The following is a 23,001-nucleotide window of genomic DNA, read 5'->3' as shown; positions in this document are numbered from 1 at the left end:
TTGCTTTTATGCGATATTTTAAACTAGGTTGCTCAATAATCCAACTCATCCATACTTTAACGCAAAGTCTTTGGTGAGCTTCCGTTACCTTCGACCCTCGCGTGAGTAAGCCCTGTGTACACAACGAACTCCCTTTAAAATAGGGTAAATAAAATAGGGCAGATAGAAACAAGTAAGGAATATCAAGTAACGGTGAAGACACCTGAAAATTATCAGTGTGTAAACGGGACACTCCAGCTCATCTGATTTTGTATTAAGCTCGTCTTCCCAGGTAATGGGGTGTTTGATGTCATCTAAGATAACAGTGCGCTGTCTGCTTCCAACTGACCGAGCCCCGTCGTCGTTCATGCGCAGGCCACCTGAACCGGAGCAACTGCAACGACCTGTGGGTGCACCACAAGGTTCGCACGTCGGGCACCTACCAGATCGACGTGGACGGCGAGGGTCCCCTGAGGCCCATCTGGGTCGACTGCGAGATGGGAGACGGCCGCGAGCTGTTCCAGGTGCTCACCATCGTGCACCACAACCTGGAGGAGACGCTGCAGGTGCGCGGCAAGGAGCCGCCGGGCTCCTACTCGCGCAACGTCACCTACGGGGACGCCAGCGAGCGCCACCTGACGCGCCTCATCGACAGCATGTTCTCCTGCCAGCAGCTCGTCCGCTGGGACTGCAAGGGCGCCATGTTCGGATTCTGGTACCCGCCCGGGCTCGACAGCTGGTGCGTACACCCAACACCGTCCACCAGAGGTCTGAGATTAGCGCTTCTGAGCGACTGAGGGATAAAGGAAGGGATAGGGTTTCGATGGTTAAGCGCCAAGCAGGGAATCCTATGGCCTGCCTCCTGTGGTAATGTTGAGGTTTATTGATGACCGTGAAGGGGTACGTTCCAAACCACCAGTGGCCCCATTTTACATTACAGGTCGGCAGCTTGGAGCCAGGTTTTGCACAGATTCCTTAGCGTGAATCTTCATACATAACCGCCGTTGACTAATATCCATCCGTAACTGCACGTGAATGTCACCCCTTATAGGAGTTACTACAGTCGCGGCTATGGCGTGAATCCAGGCTGCCACTGACTTGACCTTCACGTCGTCGCTCGCGTAAAGGCCCGTTGGCAACCCCGTGCAGGTGGGTGGGCCGCAACTGGCAGGACCAGTTCTACTGGGGCGGTGCGGAGACGGACAGCCGCAGCTGCGGCTGCCACCCGTACTGCCTGCGCACCCGGCGAAACTCGACGTGCAACTGCGACGCCAACATCAAGCAGGTGTGGCTGGAGGACGCTGGCCTCCTGCTGGACGCCCGGCGGCTGCCCGTGCTGCAGCTGCGCTTCGGCGACACCGGCGAGGCCAACGAGGCCGGCAAGCACACGCTCGGGCCGCTCGTCTGCCGCGCCAAGGGACACGTGGGTGAGCGGATTGATTGATTGATTGATTGATTGATTGATTGATTGATTGATTGATTGATTGATTGATTGATTGATTGATTGATTGATTGATTGATTGATTGATTGATTGATTGATTGATTGATTGGTTGATTGATTGATTGATTGACACGAAAACCACCGGACAGTGGGCAAAAAGTCTACGTACGGAAACATCGACAAAAGGTTTATGGTTTATTCGGGTTTGACGTCCCAAAGCGACTAGGCTATCATGGACGCCGTAGTGAAGGGCTTCGGAAATTTTGACCACTGGGGGTTCTTTAACGTGCTCTGACATCGCACAGTGCACGGGCCTCTATAATTTCGCCTCCACCGAAATTCGACCGCTGCGGCCGGGATCAAACCCGCGTCTTTCGGGTCAGCAGCCGAGCGCCATAACCGCTGAGCCACCACGGCGGCATCAAGCATAAAAGAGATATACAAAATGTTTAAAACGTATTCATATTTTATGCCACCTTTTTTTTACAGCGTTAATCTCCCGATGGAAATATTCAATAGAAGCTTGCATGGGGCAAATAAGAACTGTACGCGGAAGCTCCCATCCTTCTGCAACTTAAATCTATACAGATGTGATTTGTAGCTAATCGACAGCACAAACTTATTCTCTTTTAAACTGTTGTTCTGATTATTAAATGCCTGGAGTAGATTATAAGAGAAAGAACCGCCTCCACACCTTGTCCTTGTAGCTCTGTTGTGAAAGTTTGCATCATAACTCGCGAACTAACTACAGCCAGGAATGAAAACAAAACTTGCTTTGAACTAGCTCTGAAACTTACTTTGAGCATAGCTTCTGTACTTTTTTGTGAAGTTAATCCGCCCCACCTAATCTGGTTCCAGTTTAATACGGGTGTGTCTTCTTTCTGCACTTGCAAGAGGAGCATCCCTTTAAGTGGGCTAAACAGCTCTCCTTATCCTAATAAGGTTTTTCTCTTTTGTTATTTTTTGTTACTTTGACTATCTCTCCTTTCCGATTAAATACTTCCTTAGAAATTACGTCACTAAGAGTTGATTTTGACGTTTTGCAGGTGTTAAGTTAGAGCCTTACCCTTGTGTCCTGCTATCAACGAGATTAACTATCGTTGTTTTGTATTCATTTAGGAACTGAAATCTTCATGCTTACATTTAGCGGCTTCTTAAGACCCTAACTTCGTTTTAATAGCAACGTGTTTGTGTGTCTTTTATTAATGATTGACACTGGTTATCTCGGACACCCTCATAAAGATACGAAGGAGCGGCCTTGGCTCGGAGCTGTATTGCGGAACGTCCGTGACGCCGTGGTATCTTATTTTGTCTCTGCTCGTCGCGCTCTGACGAGGACAAAAATTGGACCTCCCGCTGAGGCCGGAAATTGAGCCCGTGACATAGAATCGGAGGCCTAACTCCGCGAGTGTTGTTTCAGCAAGGTAAAACCGCTTCCTATCCTTCCTATACACCGCCTCACTAAAACCATGCAGTGCTGAGTAAAGCATATCCGCTGTCCGCTATCGGGGACCGAATTCAGACAGCATTTCGCATGCGACAGCAGGCCGTGATTGGCTGATGCCGGTAGGCTAGCCACTTGTGATCGTCAGCGCTACGGCACCTAAGGAGAGTCTAATCAGAAACCGGTTTCAGTCGCAACAGGCTTTGTGAATCCGGCGTCTGATTGGCTGACAGTTGGAGTATATCTTGCACAATGCAGCACGGTTTAGTGAAACTGTACGTTTAATGTGTTCAGACACGGGGCAGGGGGCAGGGCAGGGGAGGGGGGCGAATACCTCCAGCTGCACTGCTCATAGCTGAAAGCGTTTCTCTTGCACTGTCAGCGGGTGCAAACGTGACGGATACGCGTGGCCATTACACAAGCCTATACAAAAGGCAACACTTCCTCAGTGCTTCGTCAAGGTACGTAGCTATAGCGCTGGCACTACTGGCGTCTGCTCCTTTACATATGTCTTCTATAGCATCTTTCTCGGCGTCCGGAACTGGAAATGCGCACCCCCGCTAGTTCAACATCTGCGCCTGTCGCAAACCCCGTCCATCTTATACGGGGGCGGCACTGTGAAGCCCGCTGAACCCGCGCACATTTCTTTTCTGCTCGCGCGCCGCATCCCGAACCTTGCGTTCAGGCCATCGATCTTAGTGGGGCACAAAAGAGGCGTCCTGTCCATCGCCGTTTTTTGCTGCGGCGACCTCTATATCGTGTTTGCCGCCGGGGTCTGCGGATATGAATTCCACGAATCTGGCCCGCTCGCTCTGTTGGGTACCGCTCGGCACTCTCCGAGGGCACGCTGGATCGGCGACATAGCGCCCTCTTGCGCCCGTCGAGCGCGGAACGGCTAACGGAGCGGAACTGTTCGCGCGTGCTCGAGAGCGTGTATGCGTGGTCTTGTATGCGCAGATCGGATCATTAATAAACACGCCCAGAGAGAGGCACGTAGCAGCATGCAAGAAATGGTCCTCGTTGTGCTCCTATTCGTGTTGTTCTCCTTGGTAGACGGGAGCACTTAGTGGGGCTGGAATCGGCGTGGGTGTACGCTTGCGACCTACGCATACAATTTCTTTGAACATGTCAAGTGTATCGCGATGCCTATGAAAACGGCGATAATGGGATTTTCGTAAGAAAGATCATATCATAAAATGCGGGCCAGAAAAAACCGTTGTCTACGGTGCAGACAATCCTCTGATCGTTTTTCTAGGGATAGGAGGCACACTGGTGCGACTGAAGGAAGCAAGATGTGATCAAGTACGGTAAAGGCACAGGTCGGGCTATAGGTAGAAAAGGCTATTATATCGGAGACACTCTGAAGATTGCACGTCGAGAATCTTAGGACTCCGTGGGGGATAATTCTCAACGGCTTTCCCTAACGGCTTGAGGACATTAGAGCGGTCTTCCAATTTTTTTCTTCTTCTTCACCTCTTTATAATGGCACATACCTACGTGGGGGGATTGGCCAAGGTGTAGTGGTATACATAAGAAAATTTCCAATTTTCTATACGAGGAGCACTTCGTCTTTCTCTAATTCTTGGTTCTTGAAGACATCTGGGCGCATTTATACGTGTAAGCGTACACTGTCCACGTAACATTCTTTGTACGAAGTTGCAGGTACCCGTATTATGATGGTGCATACTTGCTTCGCACTCAAGGACCGAAATCATTTTTCCTTACGCCCCGAACTCGAACATACGTTACAGGGATTATGGAGTCCGGAGTAAAGCTAGCTTTAAAAAGTAAAACGCATGCTTTGCACTCATAATTTGGGAGTACTCGTCGAGTGCGAGATAGGAAATTGTTCGCTTTCGTATTGCTTCTGCTTTTCCTGTCGCCATGATGCTGGCAACATCTATGGACCTGGTAATATGCCCTAGATCTTTTCGTCGTCGCTGAAGAAACAATGGCCCCCGATAAGTGGGCGGCCTGAATCTTAATACATATCATTTCAAATGTCGGCAGAGTCTCGTCGTATTTTTTTTTTTGTAAGCTCTTATGTGCGTTTTGTTCCCTTTCTACTCATTCTGAACAAAGGTGAACACTACTCCATATCGATCAATACATAGCAATTATTTCTACAACTCTTTCGTAGGGGGAGGAGGCGGGCCTGGTAAACGTGCGGGGCGGCGCGCCCCCTCCACCTTTCTCTGTCGATGTCAAGCTGCTCCAGAGAATGTCTTATGTGCAGTATATAGAGCCCAAGGAGTTAGCGTCCAAGTCATGTAGTGTTGCTCTTCAGCACACTTGGCAGTCCTAAGCTTGGGAGGATTGAGGACTTAAGTTCCTCCCACCTTCGTGATATTAGGGACCGTGAGCATGCAGGTGGAGCCGCGCTGCAGGGCACAGAAGCAAACTCCTTGGGCTGTATAGACAAAGACTGTACATTGGATGCGATTCAACTGTAGTATACGATCACCTTAAACCCCGAACGAAAGCAGCCCAACAAGACACGCATTGCGTATGCCGAGTCTCTGGTTTGTTAAATAACACTGGTACTAAATATTGCAATTATAGCACTGTGCTTTATGAAGCGAATGATTCTACAAAAATAAAGCGCTTTTGTGGGGCAGTTGTGAAGCATTATGAAAACAAGCTTGCTGTGCGCGCGCGAGCACGTGTGTGCCGTTGTGTGTCTGTTATTTTAGGTTTTCTTTTTTTTTTTTTTTCAATGTGCAGCATGTTATTGTACAAAGCAAAACGCACCCTGTCGAAAAAGCCCACTGAACCGTATCAAAAAAAAACAACGAAATGTTTTGTAGTTTTGTTGCAACGACAATTTTTTTAAAGTATTTTTGTGTGTTAATGTAGTTTTTTTCTTGAATACTTTTCTCTACTCTGTAGCTCTTTAGTGATTTTCTGCTGTAACTACTTAGAATTCTGTTGTTACTACAAGTTTTTGGTAAAAAGGATTACAGAAAACGTGACTGACTATTCCAGTCTGCTACCCTGTTGTTTTGTTCGCCTCCTCGTCACTTTTGTTCCTTTGTCTTCATTATATGAGTCGATTCCCAGTGGAAAGAAACGACTGATTCGTGCCCAAAATTACAACAAAAAGTTTTGTCGTTCACTTATAACGACAGATTTTTCTGTAGTATTGCAGTACATTTGTGTATTAGTGTAGTATTTTTCTGTATTTTATCGCTACGGCAAGGAACAGCGCAATACTACATACCATTCCATCATCGCTACAAAAATTGCTTTTTTTTTTACGACAACTTCAGTCCCAAAATACTGCAAAACATCTGTTGTGATGACAGAAAATTTTCTGCTCTGTTTTTCGAATTGGAGTTACATTGTTCGAACCACAGTGCACCAGAAGAAGACACAGCGATGAACGGCGCACAAACTCCCTTTGCTAAGTTTATGGCCTTAATGGCATAAAATGGCTTCGCGGATTATTTTCCGGCTTGACCCGGGGGGCCTAGGTCTGCAGCTGGAATGCCTAATAATCCGGGAACAATAAGGGATGAGCTTGTGGCGGAAGAGAAGACGGTCTATAGGTTCGTGCCTTATAGCGTACTTTGGGCAGAGGGGCAGCTCTTTCGTGTATCCTGATTTACGGACGCCATTACGACGTCGGCAAACTGTGCGCTAAGGAGCTATTTGGAGTGCCTGTCACGTCTGCGCGGTACAGATGGTTTCTATCGCCATTTTCAAAATGTGAGACTGGATCACGAGGTTGGGGAGCGGAGCCTATCAGTAACTTGCTTCGGCCAGGAAGCCAGTGCGCCCAGTGTCAAATGCACGTTTGTCACGGCCGCAGTTCTTGTCGGTCACATATCTGGCGCAGTTGGAGGACACGCCACATTTCAGCCCTTTTTCTAGGAGAACGGGAAAGGCTTACGATATGAAAACTTTTTGTGTCGTCTGCTTAATAGGGCGTGCTTGAATGTGGCGCAGGTCGGGGCTAATTGGAGGTCAGTAGGAAGGGTCATTGCCTTTCGTGGGCCTAACCTCGCTGCTGCTGATGATGATGATGACGATGATAATAACTGTGGGTGGGATGATGATAATTTTTTTAGTATATAGGAGTGTAAGTCAAGACTAATGAGTCTTTGAAGAATCCTCAGATCATTAGTTCCCTTGTCCATCGTAATTATTAATTCGCTCGATAAAGTACAATTTCTAAGAGTGAAAACGGCATGCCGGTAAGATTCGCAATGAGAATAGATTGTAGTTACCGCGACACCATGTTTTCATGAAAAGTAAACGGGTCGTTGCTTTTGTTCATAGCACGCGTCACTCTTTAAAGTACACGACAATGCATCATGGTGATGGTGATGATGATGATGGCCAAATGATTTTCTGTTTTCCTAATCAAAATAAAAAAAACTCTCCGCGTAAAGTGTGCCTACTTGCGAAAACAAGGTTTTCTAGTCCTTGCAAAACGAAGCAAGCCACACGGAAGTATTGGTGTTGACGAAATAAAATTTCGCTTGCAACGTTACAGGGGTACACGCTTTAATGCAGCACTGTCCTACTTTCACGTTAACGAAGAACTGTGTTGTGCCCCCCGCTTTTCTGTGTCCACCGCTGTGCCCACTGCTGTGCCGTGCCGTGCTCACTGCCGTATCATGCCCACTGCCGTATCGTGGCCACTGGCGCTACAGCTTCATAACGGCGGGATTCAGCTGTACGGCTTTACCGCAGGCACGTTTACGCCAGCATTGCATCTGTCGTTTAATAATGCGCACGCACTCGGCCAGTGCAATACTATTCGATTGGACACCGCAGACGTGTTCCGGGGCAGCTTCGTGGCGCCGGTGACGATCACGAGCTCTGGCTACCCGTCGTCGTACCCGCCGCCGTTCCACCGCTACCTGTGGACGGTGACGGTGGAGGCCGGCGGCGCGATGGAGCTGGTGTTCCTCGAGTACGACGTGCTCCACTGGGGCGCGTACACCGCGGTGCCCGGGTGCCGCAGCGTGGTGCGCGTCTCCGCGTGGCGCGAGTCCGACGGCCGCCTGTTCGGCATCGACCGCCAGGACACGGCGCCGCCCTACTTCATCACCGACGGCTCGCACACGCGCATCAACCTGACGCTCACTACCTGCAACCAGATCATGAAGAAGCAGCTCACCAAGAGGGGGTTCATGGCCGAATTCCGGAGGGCCGGTGGGTGCGCATTTCATTCATCCACTGCTTGGTCAATCACCTGGCCAGTTTATTAATTGCCTGATTGGTTAGTTCAGTGATAAGGGAGTAATTACTCACTGGCATCCACCCGAGCGCAGCCATACGGCTACAAAGGAAATATATACAGCTTTCTCAGAAACTTCGCAGGTAACGAAAAATTCGTCCTGGTCCGGGGTTCGAACCCAGGACCACCGCTTCACCGGAGCAGTCGCTCTACCAATTGAGCTAACCGGGATCGCAAGCTTATGGTAGGGCGAGAGCGAATTGATCAATAACTCGAAGTGGGAACAGTGTTGGCCAAATGTTTTAGGGGAATCCCCCAAGGTGGAGTAGATTTGTAATAAGGGAGTAATTACTCACTGACATCCACCCGAGCGCAGCCATACAGCTACAAAGGAAAGCTAAACAGCTTTCTCAGGAACTTCGTAGTTTAAGAAAAATTCACACATATACACGAAAACAAGTTCATAGTTGCACTGCTGCAATATGTGATTTCTGAATATTTCAATCACTGAGGACTGAGTTATTGTACCCTTTAATAACAGAGCGCGCGAAGCGTTGTATTTTATTAGCAGCTCTGTTTTAAACGGCTACTTTCAGCCAGCACCGTACAATTCTTTCTTTCTGTTTTGCTTACGCTGGCGAGAAGAGAGATGGCTGTCCTTTTTTTTACTTTTTTTTCTTAGCGAGTGCGTTTGTAGTGACGATTTTCTCGCTGTGTCCTCGAGCGAGTTTTGTGCTCTACACGCTCTGTCGGAGATATCGGCGATAACTCCGCCGTGGCGCTGTCCCTTGTTTGCGTCTGCGTATCACCGGTCGCTGCCTTCGGCCACTGCACTTGGCTCCATGGAGGATTTTGTCCTCGATATGCCGGGGGCGGTGTATTGAAGACAGAGCCCGCTCGTGAACAGCGCATGTTATACATTTTCTGTCAGGTTAAGTATAGCAGCAGGATCGAACAATGAGGCTGTAGGTTTTTTCCGCCATTGTATCGCTGCGAGATCGCTTGCGACGTATTGAGCACGCGTGTGTGCATTGGCGTCTGCGCAGTCGTGTACGTAAGCGGAAAAGCGCGAGCAGTTAGAACATGATGGATGCCAATTTACCAACACCTGCTATCCAGTTACTCGATAGTGCCTGTTGCCGGGCTAGTTCGTGGTCGTTCATGATGGCTGCATGGCGCCAAAAATTAAAACAAACACCGACAGAAGAATGGGATAAGTCGCCTCCCGTCTTTCTGTTCATTTTAATCACTTTTGCGGCACTGTTCTTTCATGAACAAACAGCAACGTCAGCTTAAAATCTAGCTTCTAGAAAGAGCAAACTCGGCGACGATGAACGCGAAGCGCGCCTGTCTGCTACGAGACTGAACACAAAGAATCGGAACTGAACCGTTGCTTGCTCAGCAACAGTCGGCCCACAGTGGACCGAGGTCCCTTTTTCTAAATAAAGTACTGAGTGTGAAGCAAATGCGTCGCATTAGCGCCCTTGAGCGTGAACGTGAGAGAGGAACATGTGGTGTTAAGCGACTTCTCTCGATTCCCTATTCGTTTACGTTGATGGTGTTTTTTTTTTCTATACTTATTAGTCCTTATTAACCAAAACCTGCGGAATTCTCTGGAGCAGAGAGCGTCGTATGAATGCCCTTTTTGTGTAGGTCTTTAAAGAACGTCAGTGTCATGAGGCCAGTCATAACTCTTGAGTTCTGTCTCCAAAACCTAAAGGAAGCTTTAATGAAGTTTCATCTCACTTAGAACCTTCAAGCTCTCGACATCGCGTTAAATATCGGAACGCCGTCGGCGACGTTCTACCCTGGGAACAGTTGTTTTGGAAATTTAACACAGTCGCCGGCTGCCTCCGCTGTTAGCGCCCTCGTTCAAGGGCAGTCTGCGATTCCCATCTTGTTTGTGCCTCAAGCATTGTTATCTTGTTGTTGCTGTTTTTTTGCTTTATTTCTTGGCCTTTTTTTTTTTAAGTAGTGCGGCCAGATTATAAATGATTCATCAAGGTGGCTGGCTCTTGCAGAGTGCGCTGGATGCGAGGCCGGCTTCGGAGTCAACGGCTCACAAACGGTCTGCAATGCTCCGTGCGGCGTCATCTCTTCGTACGGGTATGCACACGACGAGGCCATGTTTTTGTTGCCTTTTCTTTTTTCTCTTGGATACGGCAGCCACTTAACGGACGGGCGAGGAGCCTCACGTGGGCTTCCCGCGAGAGGACAATGGTGTCTACCAATCAGCTGCATTTATCTCGCCGATCAGAGACAGCCTTCGCTGTGTGCACTTCGGCAGACGCCGAGATTACTAAGGCAAACAGCCCCGTCCTCTTTCAACCTCGCACACTCCAGATTTCCGTTCGCTGTTTCCAACAACAACAACGACTGCAAAGACGCCTAAATAATGCTTTAGCCTTGCTTACACCTCACCACCTCGAAGCTTTTGCACAAACTAACGAAGGCAAGGCCTTCTTCTTGCACTCGGGTAGTGAAGCCTTATGCCTCTACATCTAACAAAAAGGACAGACGAAAAAAACAATGTGCTGTGGAAGCAGCTATCAGGTAGCGAAAAACCTCTCTCTCCTGTTCTCGCCTATGTGGAGCCTACAACAAGTAGAACGTACACGCACCGCTGAAATAGAGCCCTACTACGATGTAACGTAAACAACACGCCTGTGCTTGGAAGCAAATATACCCTCACGCGTACTGCCGACCTAGTTCTCCATTCAAATCAACAGCTTGCAAAGTCAATGTGCGAATTGCTGGCCTTGCTGGGCTTCCGGTTAAGGAACAATCGGCTCGTCTTTTATATTTGAACTTGCCTACACTGACGGATCACAGCAGGCTGCAATCTTCACCTTTCATGCAATGATATAAAAGAATGTTAGCTCTTTCTACGTACTGACACTTTGGCTCATTGTTCGAGATATAATATCCGCAGATAAACAAAGGAAACTTGCAAGAATCCTTACCGCATGCACTGCAGCACTGCGGTGGATGAAAAAGGTGTGTAAGAGCATGGTCTGTCACGAGAGTTTGAATTAATCCTAAACAGAACTGCAGCTACAACGCATGATTTTAATATAGCAACCTTCAATGCTAAATACTTTCTGTGAAGATTGCAGTACCGTATAAATGTACCTTAAATACAGGCTGATCTCACTGACCCTCAAAAGAGTCGCACTCAGGTACACACGTATAGCCCTCTATTAGGTAGAAAGAGAAACTAACATATGCGCAGTAGGTCACTGGTGACAATATTGCGTTCCATACGAACAGCTGGTTATAGCAGTGCTGCCAGCGCTACTTTTAATGCACGCCGCTTAAGCAGCCAAGAGTTGCATCGAGTGCATGGCTGCGGGCAGAAATCCGACACAATAGTGCAGACCTCGACGACGCTTTCGCAGTGCCTCGGCTTGCAGTTACCCCGCAACTCGAGATCGTTGTCGTGCAAAGCAGCCATCCATCGTGCGCAGGTACCCGTACCCGCCAGTCTCCTACGAACCCGCGGGTCCCTACGACCACACGTGGATCTTGCGCGTGTCGCTCGGACGTGTGGTCCGGCTGCAGTTCAATGACTTCGACGTGGCCCCCAGCCCGGGCTCGCGCACTTGCGGCGCCGACTGGGGTCTGGTGTCCATCTACAGCGGCGACAACACCAGCGACACGTCCAGCCTGGTGGGCGCCTACTGCAACCTCAATCGTCAAGGCGTCGTCTTCTCCGAGACCAACGTCATGAGTGTCGTCTTCCACGAGCGCTTCCGCAAGATCGGCAATTCCAGGGGATTCCATGCCACCTACCGGGAGTTCCTGCCTTCGCTGGCGCCAAAGAAAGGTTCGCACTGGATAGCTGTCGCGCAAGACTTATCTATAAATGCTCCTGAGACTCAATGAGAAAAGCATCCCGAGTCGTTACATATACGACGTACTCGCTCTGCGGAGAATTTAGGAAATAGCTTAGTGCGTAACCTATAACAAGGGTTCGGTACTTCCGCGCCCGGTGCACGCTGCAGCGAGACGCGCGTGACATTGCTGCCTTTCTTCCGGCGCGCAGGCGACCCCTCGCGGCTGCGAAACGTCGCGCAGGGCAAGCCCGCGCAGCAGAACACCACGTACGAGCACTACGAAGCGCAGCTGGCGGTGGACGGCAACGAGAATCCCTCGTTCTCGGCCGGCTCCTGCGTCTCCACCGAGGTCATCAAGGACCCCTGGTGGCAGGTGAACCTGCAGAAAGAGCACCTGGTGCACGCCGTCGAGATACACAACATCCTCGAGAACGGGCCGCCGGTGCGTTCCCTCTCTCTGCTTGGTACAGTCGCGTTCAGCATTACCTGCAACGCGCCGGCGGTTACCACACTGTGGCACGCGCCTTATGCCGAACGAGTGCCTCCTGATGCACGAAGCATGCCTGGACACTGCACGAAATCCCATTCTTTAGGAATAATGCAAAAGCACAACTTTTCAGCGCTGTCATGCCCGTGCATTGTCATGATGAGGGCTCCGGCTCGACCATGTATGACATGCCCTAGGTCATGCTCAGCGACTGTATTATCATCACGACGTGGAAGGATGGAAGATTATTATTATTATTGTTATTGTTATTATTATTATTATTATTTTTTTTTTTTTTTTCGAAACCCTTAGAGTTGTCGTCACATCAAAACCCCGCCGATGTCCGGTGTCACAAAATTCGCTGATTGGTCGAAAGAGGTCACGTCACCTTGTGACGTCATCGTAGCCTGTATACCATGGGAGGTGGTAATTAAATTTATGATTGTTCTGGAGAGCTCACGTGACTTTGTGACGTCATCATAACCTTTCCACCGTGTTGTGAGCAACCTAGTTTATAGACAGCAACCGAGCTCATAATTGAAATCAGAAGTCTAGGAAATACTGCGATATATGCAAATGTCGCCACCGTCGCAGCATAGCGGATACCTGCTACTGCAGCCAGCACTCCGAATATGGCAGTAGTCAGGCTGATGATGATGATGATGGACTGACAATAGCAAAGAAACTGACACACACACACACGCTGAAGCTACAACGGATGCTGCGACAAAGGTGAAATTTGATGCTATCGCATTCCAATCTTGAGGTGACGTAAGCGTCCTCATAGTTTTTTAATATTTTGCTGATTTTTAATGCTCAAATAGCGTGCCGCAGTTTGCACTTAACAAAGAGCTTAACAACGCCCATCATAGCCTCAAACAAGGCGTACGCATAGAAAGAAAAATTGCGACATAGTGCGGCGGAGTTCAAGATTTCTCTACACTTCGCCGAAGAGAAGTAATAGAGGTGGCGAAAGCGCATGGAAAGGCCCATAGGCTTTGAGCCGGACACACAAAGCGTAACAGAGAGATAATCGATTTTATAAGCAGATGTAAAGGACATGTTATAATTCCTGAGCTTTTTCATACCCCAGGATTTAGGTCTATTTGCACTGAAACGTTTCTAGCGCCGCTCATGCTTGTTTCTACAAGACGTTACCAGAGAAGTGAAAGCTGTTGCACTCTATGAGACAAAAAACTTGATCGGAACGCTGCAGTTGTGCTCTGTCGCTGATGTTGTGTCTTGATATATAAAACGTGGACGAAGGCAATGCTACGTGGACGAAGGCAATGCTACGAAAAAGAAAGGAAATGTCTCTCTTCCGATTTCCTCCCACTGTCGAGTTCTTTTTTTTTTTTTCATTGACATGTATTAAGGAAACGAATTCGAAAAACATCTGCTAATATGCCGCCAGTCGCGAAAAATTTCGACGAACGCAGAGAATGACTCACCGAGAGCGAGAGAGAAAGAAAGGATTAATTAGTTTTCCGTTCCTGCTAGCGGCATTGATCAAAGCGTAAAAAAATAATAATACCTGAATGCAAAAAATGCATACCGAGCTTCACAAAAGCGCCAGTCACGGAGAAATAGAGGAGAATGTCTTATCCGGACACACGCCGGAAACAGGCGGCCAAAATCAATATGCTTCAGTCATTCCAAGAGGGCCCTCCTATACCGTATACCGGAGGAGTGTCGACTAAACGAAGCACAGCTTTCATTTATCCCCCGTTGTAGCCGTGTGCCCAAGAAAACTTCCCTCCCCTTATAAAAATGGTCTCTAGACAGTCTATAGACTTCTTATTGACTCTGTTGACTCCTTATGGATATTGCTTTTTGTCTATTCATAGTGTAGACTGTCTATAGACAAAAGTCAACTAAAAGTGTATGGCCATAAATTTATAGATTGTTTATAGACTGTCTTTGGCATTTGTATTGCTTATAGACTTTTGTCTATAGACACTCTATAAACTGTCTAAAACTTTTTTGTAAGGGTCGGCTCGATGCGTGTCGCAGGATTCGCCGACAGCGTGGCCACCCGGCGCGTACGCCCTGCCGATGCCGGTGTCGGGCTGTCCCACTTCCTCGGGCTTCGCGTGGTACACGGGGTGCCGCTTCCACGACATCTTCTACGACGTCATCGAGGACGACAAGATACGCCACTGGAGCGACGGCATGAAGCTCGAAGGTGCGCGAAGCCGGGCCTCTCTCTACGCTGTGCGGGCGCTTCTACGAACTTCGCGCGTGTGCGATGAGCGAGCGGGGTGTGTTCGTTCCTGTTTATTTACGTTTTAATGCGTTAGCATTCGAGCCCACACTGGAGCAAATTCTGACCTGCTGTCGTCCGTTTTAAGCCTCGGGGGAGAACTGTTGTCTGAAATGTATGCAGAAAAATATTATTATTATTATTATTATTATTATTAGTAGTAGTAGTAGTAGTAGTAGTAGTGGCAGTAGTAATGGTAATTAGTACTCAGTAGTAGTAATTAGTAGCAGTAACGAGTAATCATTAGTAGTAACTGGTCGCAGTAATGGATGAAAATAGCGATACTAATGGTTAGCGAGAGCCAGTAAGTTAGTGACGGTTAGTGATAATTAGTAATAGCTGGTTACATTTACTAAAAGTTTGCGGTAGTGATAGTAAAATATGTGTGATGCTCACGCATTTCTGCCGCATCAATTACATTAATTATCCCCATAATTCTTTAGTATTATAGTGTCCAAAGAGCGATGTGGGACGAGACTGAATCAGAAGAGAACGCCAAAAGAGCTTTATGAAAAGAAAGGAAGAGATTGGTCGGCCGCATGTCGCTGTAGCCTGATAAGAAAGACAAAACGTGTGCACGTAAACTGAACGCTGAAACTATTTTCTTTTTTTGTTCGCACAGTATCATTACTGACTCACAAGTTATGAGCACGCAACAGGAATCGACACGATAGTGCAAAGATGCTAGTACTGCGGCACATTGATGGCGGTTGTAGGCTGATAGGACAATGATAGAGCAATTCCGTCGTCTAGATGTGGTGTGGAAGAAACGCAGACACAGAGCTTCACTATCCTTGTAAACCTCTAACGAATCCGTGTTTGGGGCCACAAGTTGCACACAGAACACGGGCCCTGTCAAGCTGTGGTGCGCTACCGAAAGCGCTGGACACCTTAGTTAGCTTGAAATCACTTTAGCACTGTTGTACATGTAGCCCCAGACCTTTAACTATTTATGCACCGGCCTAACTTAAGCCTCATAACAAGACACAAATAAAGAAAAGAAGGTGCTGTTTTTGTTGTCTGTCCATCGCATGTGAGCAGTTGTCTATTCTGAGCCGATAAGAAACAAAGAGCCGTTAATGCGCCCTGTGCCTTTCTCGTTCTGCATCGCCCCGTCTGTGTTTTTGCGCCGTTAAAAGGCTACATGCAGTAACTAGCCTAGCAGTACGCCTTAACCATCTCAATCCTATCCACGTGCCGCATAATTCTGGGGCGACTGCAAAAGAAGCCAGAATTAAGCGGTGGTCGACGCAGCCTAAGCACACCGCCATCCGTTTATAAAGCTGAATCGGAAACCTGCTGGCGACGCGTTCTGTATTGGAGGGAGGGTCAGCGGGCTGTAATTTCCGCGACTGCTGAATTCTAACGTGTTTTGATCAGTTCGAGGCTTTGCCGAGAAGAAAGGTCTCTGAAGATCTGTCAAGCATTTCCGTCAGTAGGAGCGCGCGTGTTATTGAAAATAAGCAACTTCCGGAAACGAAGGGAAGCCACGTTTCATCACGACTGACTTCGGAAATTCGCCACGTGTGCGTGAAGCTAACAGATGTAGAAACAGGACGGAAGCCCGAAGCACCCATGTAGCGTTCGTCGGTGTATCACTGGATTATGTACTGACGTCGTTTGAATAGGACGGAAAGACGTCAAAGCTGCCAGTGCCCTATAACAGTAACACCAATATCGTCCTCATAGCGACATCAGAACGTCTCTTTGGCATTAAAACTCTGGGATTACAAACACTGCTCGCTTTGTTTTATCAGAGCTTGAAATGGAGGCGTAAAATGCGCAAAGCGTGCTTGCCCTCTACAGAACATCACATTCAGAAATATACCGTTCTGCGTTTTGAGCATTTCTTCAGCGAAACCTGCATTAGCTCTATAGAAAAGGCAGCTTGGGCTTGAAGGCACGTCGGGACGGCCGCTCAAGAACACGTGTTTGCGCGACTGGTCACAGCTGTCATTCACCGTTATTTCTGCTTTCCGGGTCCATAGTTGTATTTTCATAGGGTTGATATTCAGGCCATCCCATTCGCGTTTCCGACCCACTGTAGAGTTTCGCCCTATCTAATCTCCTCGCCGTTGCGTATCCCGCGTTCCCTACGCTTCTCCGCAGGAGGCCTGCAGGAGGACGGTGGTGTCAAGCAGTGCTTCTGCGTGAAGAAGGAAGACGCGCCACCCAACAGCAACGCCACTGCGTGGCCGCCGGGGAACTACTGCATCCTGCAGGTTGGCCAGCCATCCTTGCCGAGAATGAATGAATGAATGAATGAATGAATGAATGAATGAATGAATGAATGAATGAATGAATGAATGAATGAATGAATGAATGAATGAATGAATGAATGAATGAATGAATGAATGAATGAATGAATGAATCGATCGCGCTCTCTTGCACCAGAGGGCGACTATGCGTCGACTGTGCGCTATACGATGGTGGCTCTATACGAGGGAAGGAAATACGCGTACAGTTTAGGCGCCCTGTGGTGCAGGAAACGTCGGCGTGATTCCTCGTACAGTAGCACGAGCACGTGTATAGCGCTAACGCATACATCGAGCATTCCATATTCGCCTGATAGAGGCCCTTAGATGCCGTCAGCTGAGAAAATTGCAACGTGAAAAAAATGAACTAGAAATGGGGCGAAACTGTCTGGGGAATTTCTCAGCATGCAAAAGAGGAGTTTGAACGGAAAAAATATAGGGCTGTCTTGAACGCCAGAGAAATCTTTCTGCAAAGTCAGAGGTTGTAACAAAGGCTTTGCTGCTAAAGGCTGTGAGTGTTTTATTTTTATTTATTTCATTACAATGACCCTAATAAAGTGCATATAGCTGTGTAAACTTGTGCCAGCAGTTACAACCGGTTGAATTGTAGTGTTCCGCGGAAAGGTATTCACGTCTGCCTCACAACAGCCACCGTTCATGCCCTGAGGCATGCGGTTTGAGCAAGGTTTGAGAACCCTGACGATAGCTCTTTTGTCAGTTTACGTCAAAGAGCGCCAATTGGATGAGATTAATCAGGAGCCTTCAGAACGGCGCCTCTTTAGCGTTCTTTTAAACTCTTCTTTCGTCCCTTCCCTCAAGGATAAGTTCCAAGGTTTACCATGAGTGAGACAGTTGCTGCGATCGTCGTTTCCTCATAATCACACGACATCACACATTGCCTGCGTGAGGTGGAGTGCGGTGTGGTATTTGTATATTCGCATTTGTCTGCTATCTCTACGTGAACTTTAGATTTCTCACTACTCGAGCGGTTTCAGACTGTCCGCGAATCTGGCAAAGGTATACCCTGCGGCCTCGTTACAGCGCCTCCTCGAGCGCTTGTGACCGTCTCGGGGCCTGAAACCATAATCCTGAACGCGCATGCGCAGGTGGGCGACACGTGTCCCGAGGGCTTCCAGGGTGGCGGCTACGTCACCTGGATCGACCGGCGGCCCTCAGACCCGGAGGCGCGCAATCGCGCTGAGGGCACGCTGCCGCGGGGCCGCTACACGCCGCACAACACGACGCTGTACTTCTGCTGCCGCAGCGACGGCAGCGTGGACGTCGCCGTGCGCCTGCCCACCGACCTGCCCTTTTACCTTCTGCAGTGCGTATACACTAGCCATTGTTTTGTTTATCTCGCTTCGCCCCTGTATAGGCCGCCCCTGCATGGGAGTAAGGGAACGCTTGGTTTGGGAAATGCACGTAAACAGAAAGGAGTAAAAAAGGAGTAAACTGTCCTCCAGTGCACACCTTTTTTATCAAAGGATGTGTGCTAGAAGATACCTTACGCCCTTTTCACTATCATATATTCGTATTCGTGTTTACAGTACACGGAAGTACCTGTACCTGCTGAATGTCTTTTGTATGGTTTCCATGTGCGCTCTTTGTTGTTTTAGGAAGTTTTCCTAGTGTTGCGCATGGCGCCGTACGCAGTCGGTGTGTATTCCGACCTTTCCTTATTTGGTCTCCGCACAGCCTGCAGAGATCCTTCACGCCTCGAATGAAAAGTCCGCAAAGCGTGAGGAATCCACCTGTGATCCCATGAGAGACGCACAGAAGACAGGCAGATTTAATGGAATCGTCCCACGCAGCATTTCACTTACGGTTGTTCTTATCGATCTCGAAATAAATTTCTCAGCAAGAGTATTATAGTACTACGGCCCTAGTCCTCTCTGCTATAGCGAAAGGCTTGATCTGGTTGCTCAAAATATGCTGTCTTGCAAAAGGTTACAGTCCAAAGTGCCGTTCGGATGAAGGCGCGGGTGAACAGTTCACTTTTCGCAAGATAGGCCACCTCTTTAAGGACTTCATTTGTAAAGTATGCGTCACCTTTAAAGATCCTTTAACACAACTACTGGTGCAGGTTAAAAAAAGGAACAAAGAGCGGAATTAAAAGATCGGTTGGTGATAACCGCCACTAACTATTCCAAAATCTAATGCTGAAGGCTAAAAAAGGACGGAGATGCACACGTCACCCGTCGCCATTAGCGCCACCTCCTGCTCGTTGCAGGTACGACGCAGGGGCGTGCCAGAAGGTGCAGGGCATGTCCGTGTTCGAACAGTCCTTCCACTTCATGGAGGACGAGTTGGGAGCCCGTATGACGGCCGAAGCGGACCTGCACGGAGGCGTGCACAAGTTCCGCGAGGGACACCCGCGCGTCGACTCCACGCTGTTCGACCGAGGCCTCGTGCTCTACTACTGCTACTACGACGTAGGTCCGTATTCCCCTTAGCCTACTGCGGGGCCAGTGTCGGTGTGCCTCTTGGACCTTCCACATAGAGCCTGATTGCGGGCTTGTCATAAAACTCCAAACCAGGGTCCACCTCATATTTCTAGGTACCTGATCGCACCTATCCTCACAAAATGGGGAACGGAGCAGGTCTAAACGAAATAAGACGAGCAGCCTTTTCGTGCCTGTGCACGTTTATGTATTGCAAGGCTGTACGTTCGTCCAAATATTGTTCAAACCAAGATAAAGCGACCATTCAGGCACCAAGCGCTTGTGAATAGGTTTCGAGCAAGAGGCAAGCTAGCCGCATTCAGCTATTTCGCTTTAGTTTGCTGCATTTGCTACGACTTTCAGATACGTAACCGTGCCCGCGGGCACGCATTAGCAGTGATTTCGTTCCCACTTCGAGTTACTGATCAATTCGCTCTCGCTCTACCATTAGCTTGCCGTCCCGGTTAGCTCAATTGGTAGAGTGACTGCTCCGGTGAAGCGGTGGTACCGGGTTCGAACCCCGGACCAGGACGAATTTTTCTTTAACTACGAAGTTTCTGAGAAAGCTGTTTCCTTTGTAGCCGTATGGCTGCGCTCGGGTGGATGTCAATGAGTAATTACTCCCTTATTACAAATCTACTCCACCTTGGGGGATTCCCCTAAAAATTTGACCAATTAATGAATATCTATATACATGAGATACCTAACCTGTATATCTTCAGAGCTCTTGGTGCCCTTCTACTCCACCTTGGGGGATTCCCCTAAAAATTTGACCAATTAATGAATATCTATATACATGAGATACCTAACCTGTATATCTTCAGAGCTCTTGGTGCCCTTCGCTCCGTGCACTAAACACACGATTAGTTTACCGTGGGATGATATGTAGCGCTGTAAGTCGCTGATCGTTACCAGCTAGAACATGCCTATAAATATCGGAGCAATCAGTGACGCCGACCTATCGGGCGCAGCCGAGAGTCTGCGCGGCTTCCGCGTGATGGTGGACAACACGGGCCTGGTGTCCACTTTCGACCGGTACTACGACGAGAAGAACTACGGCATCCCTCACGCCATCGAGGAGGACTTCCTGCACGCGTTCACGTGCGCCATCTACCCCATCACAAAGCCAAATTTCCGCGTACTGCGCCTCAACTGCAGCCAGCCTGTGCTCGGACAGTACGTGACGCTACAGATATTCGGCCGACAGGACACACTGAGATTCTGCGAGTTCAAGGTGTTCGCCGAAGGTGAGTGCTTCCCCTCCTGTCCTACTCCCCCTTCTGGGAATGTAATCCAAGTATCATTTAAGAAGATCAACGGATCTATGAAAAGGATCAGATGAAAATTTGCCCATTAGACAATCAGGTCACATATTCCAAACAGGTCACATATTCTTTCTTTTTTGAAGTTACGAAGGCATCCACGATGTTCTGAAGGGCTCACGTTAATATCAGGACCGTTCCCTTCATTGCAACAACATGCAGTTATATTCGTGTCCCAGTGGAAGAACGCTTTGCTCGTGAAAACCAGCGCTTCCGGATGCCTTCATTGACGTGCGAGTGTGTCAAAATTCACCCCTTCTCTCCTGGCTCCTTCCCTGCGCTGTGGCCGCATTGTCGGGGCGTACAGAGTCCTGCGGCCAACCCCTGGGCATGGCCTCGGAGGAGATATTCGACACGCAGCTGCACGCCTCGTCGGTGGACGACTCGGGTCACTACCACTTCACCAACGCGCGGCTCAACGCCGAGCACGGCTGGTGCGCATCGCCCGCCGACAACCAGAAGTACATACAGGTATACTCCCCATACCCTTGTGGACACCTCGACGAGGCAGATGTTTCTCTCATGACCACAGCTGTACCAGAAGAATTCATCTCAACAACTGCTAGACGGTTTACAAAATTTTGCAGCGAAAACTGTATATGTGACTCTTAATGAAACAAATGACGAAACTCCACTGTCGGAGCTGCCACAGTATAGTACGAGGGGGTACCCAAAAGAAACCGTACTTATTTTTGTTTGAACTTACTTGTTCATATTTTAAGCACAAACCTTCAATCTTCTTCAAAGTATTCTCCTCTTGCAATGATACGCTTGTCGAATCTTTCATTCCATTTCTCAAAACATTGTTTAAATTCATCTTTTGTGATGCTTGACAGTGCCTCCGTCGTTTTTTTCTTCACCTCAGCAACATCAGCGAAACGCTTTCCATTCACCTGTCTTTTCATTCTAGGAAACAAAGAAAGTAGCACGGGGCAAGGTCGGGTGAGCATGAGGGTTGAGGAACAGGGGTTATGCCATTTTTGGTCCAAAATTGTCTTAGAGACAGGGCTGTGTGAGCAGGGGCATTGCCATGATGAAAAAACCAGTCACCCGACTGCCACAAATCAGGCCGCTTCCACCGCACACTGTCGCCCAATCTTTTCAAAACATCCAAGTAGAAAGCCTGTTTAACTGTCTGACCCTGCGGAACAAATTCTGAATGGACGACTCCTCTCACATCGAAAAAACAAATCAGCATTGTTTTGAGGTTTGGTTTTACCTGACGAGCTTTCTTGAGGCGAGGTGAATCTGAAGTTTTCCGTTGGCATGATTGTTGCTTTGATTCAGGATTTGATTCAGGAACACTTGAGTTGTCCCCATAGCATCGTCCTTGTACGTCTTTCTTAATGTTTCAAGAGTTTCTATTCCACTTTTTCTGAGAAAAAAATCAGAATTTCACCGGCGTACGCTGTTCACGAAAATCAGCCATTGCAAAAACGACATTCACACAAAACAGTCGTCACTCTAAAACTCTGCCTAAACTAGTCTGACCACCTTCAGCGACGGCACTCGGCTAATTGACTCTGGAATGTTCGTTCTATACGCTCCTAGTGGCAAAACGCGGTACCACTGAAGCTTTGCCGACCAAAAAATTTGGTTCGGATTCTTTTGGTTACCCCCTCGTACGCTGTATGTAGTGTGTGTCTTTAGAACGACAGACAACTCTGTCGAGGCACGCAGTCTGTCGCGCGGCAACTCTCTCTGTCGTACAACAGGACCTGCGACAGGAACCTGTCGCGCGACAAACCTGCGGCAGGCACCTTCTTCGCTTGGCAAAATACAGGAAAGGTGTCTGTCGTGCAACAGAACCTACTGCAAACACCTTTGTCGCGCAAAAGAACCCACGACACGAACCTCTGTCGCAGGGCACAATGCACGACAGGAAAGCTTGCCTCGCGACACAAAATTCTGTTGCGCGACAGAAAATTCTGTCTTACGTTTTGATCGTATTAATACATCGCAAGCGAAAACATCTGCCTGGAGTGGAGTTCGGCACAAGTACCTATGTCGCGTCGACCAAATTGATCCCAAAATGTTTGCGAGTTTTTCCCTGTGAGCCAAGCAGATACGGAGTCCGTAATATTTTAAAACGATGAATTTGGTTACAGTAACGACGAAATAGGCCCTAAAACATATCAGGTAATGCAACGCCAGGGCCTTCTCTTTTTTATTCTTGCATTAGGTTTGGTACAGCAACAATACAATCAGCTTTTTTTCCACGTTGGCTGGGAAAAAAATAGCGTAACGTAACATGACATAACGTAGCGGTTACTGGGCGGTAACGTAATCGTGCCTCATTTGTGTCCACCGAAGCGCCGTGTACAGATTATCGCTGTCACCGGCG

At 48.5% G+C, this 23,001-nt stretch overlaps 1 protein-coding gene across 3 annotated transcripts in view; it reads left to right on the top strand.

The window, feature by feature from the left end:
* Positions 1-23,001, top strand: part of LOC149340186 (uncharacterized) — a 110,211-nt gene that overhangs the window by 40,940 nt on the left and 46,270 nt on the right. For all 3 annotated transcript variants that reach the window (XM_089548956.1, XM_089548955.1, XM_089548954.1), the window contains 12 exons: positions 355-718; positions 1,129-1,406; positions 7,648-8,028; positions 10,075-10,159; positions 11,521-11,879; positions 12,099-12,331; positions 14,390-14,561; positions 16,749-16,861; positions 18,001-18,218; positions 19,125-19,330; positions 20,307-20,582; positions 20,965-21,128. In XM_089548956.1, the coding sequence (XP_089405082.1) occupies positions 355-718; positions 1,129-1,406; positions 7,648-8,028; positions 10,075-10,159; positions 11,521-11,879; positions 12,099-12,331; positions 14,390-14,561; positions 16,749-16,861; positions 18,001-18,218; positions 19,125-19,330; positions 20,307-20,582; positions 20,965-21,128 (2,849 nt within the window). The remainder of the gene's footprint in view (positions 1-354; positions 719-1,128; positions 1,407-7,647; positions 8,029-10,074; positions 10,160-11,520; positions 11,880-12,098; positions 12,332-14,389; positions 14,562-16,748; positions 16,862-18,000; positions 18,219-19,124; positions 19,331-20,306; positions 20,583-20,964; positions 21,129-23,001) is intronic.

Source organism: Amblyomma mixtum, chromosome 6 (genome assembly GCF_055824585.1).
Source record: "Amblyomma mixtum isolate Tamu chromosome 6, ASM5582458v1, whole genome shotgun sequence".
NCBI lineage: Eukaryota > Metazoa > Arthropoda > Arachnida > Ixodida > Ixodidae > Amblyomma > Amblyomma mixtum.
This window is presented reverse-complemented; position numbering and strand designations above follow the sequence as displayed.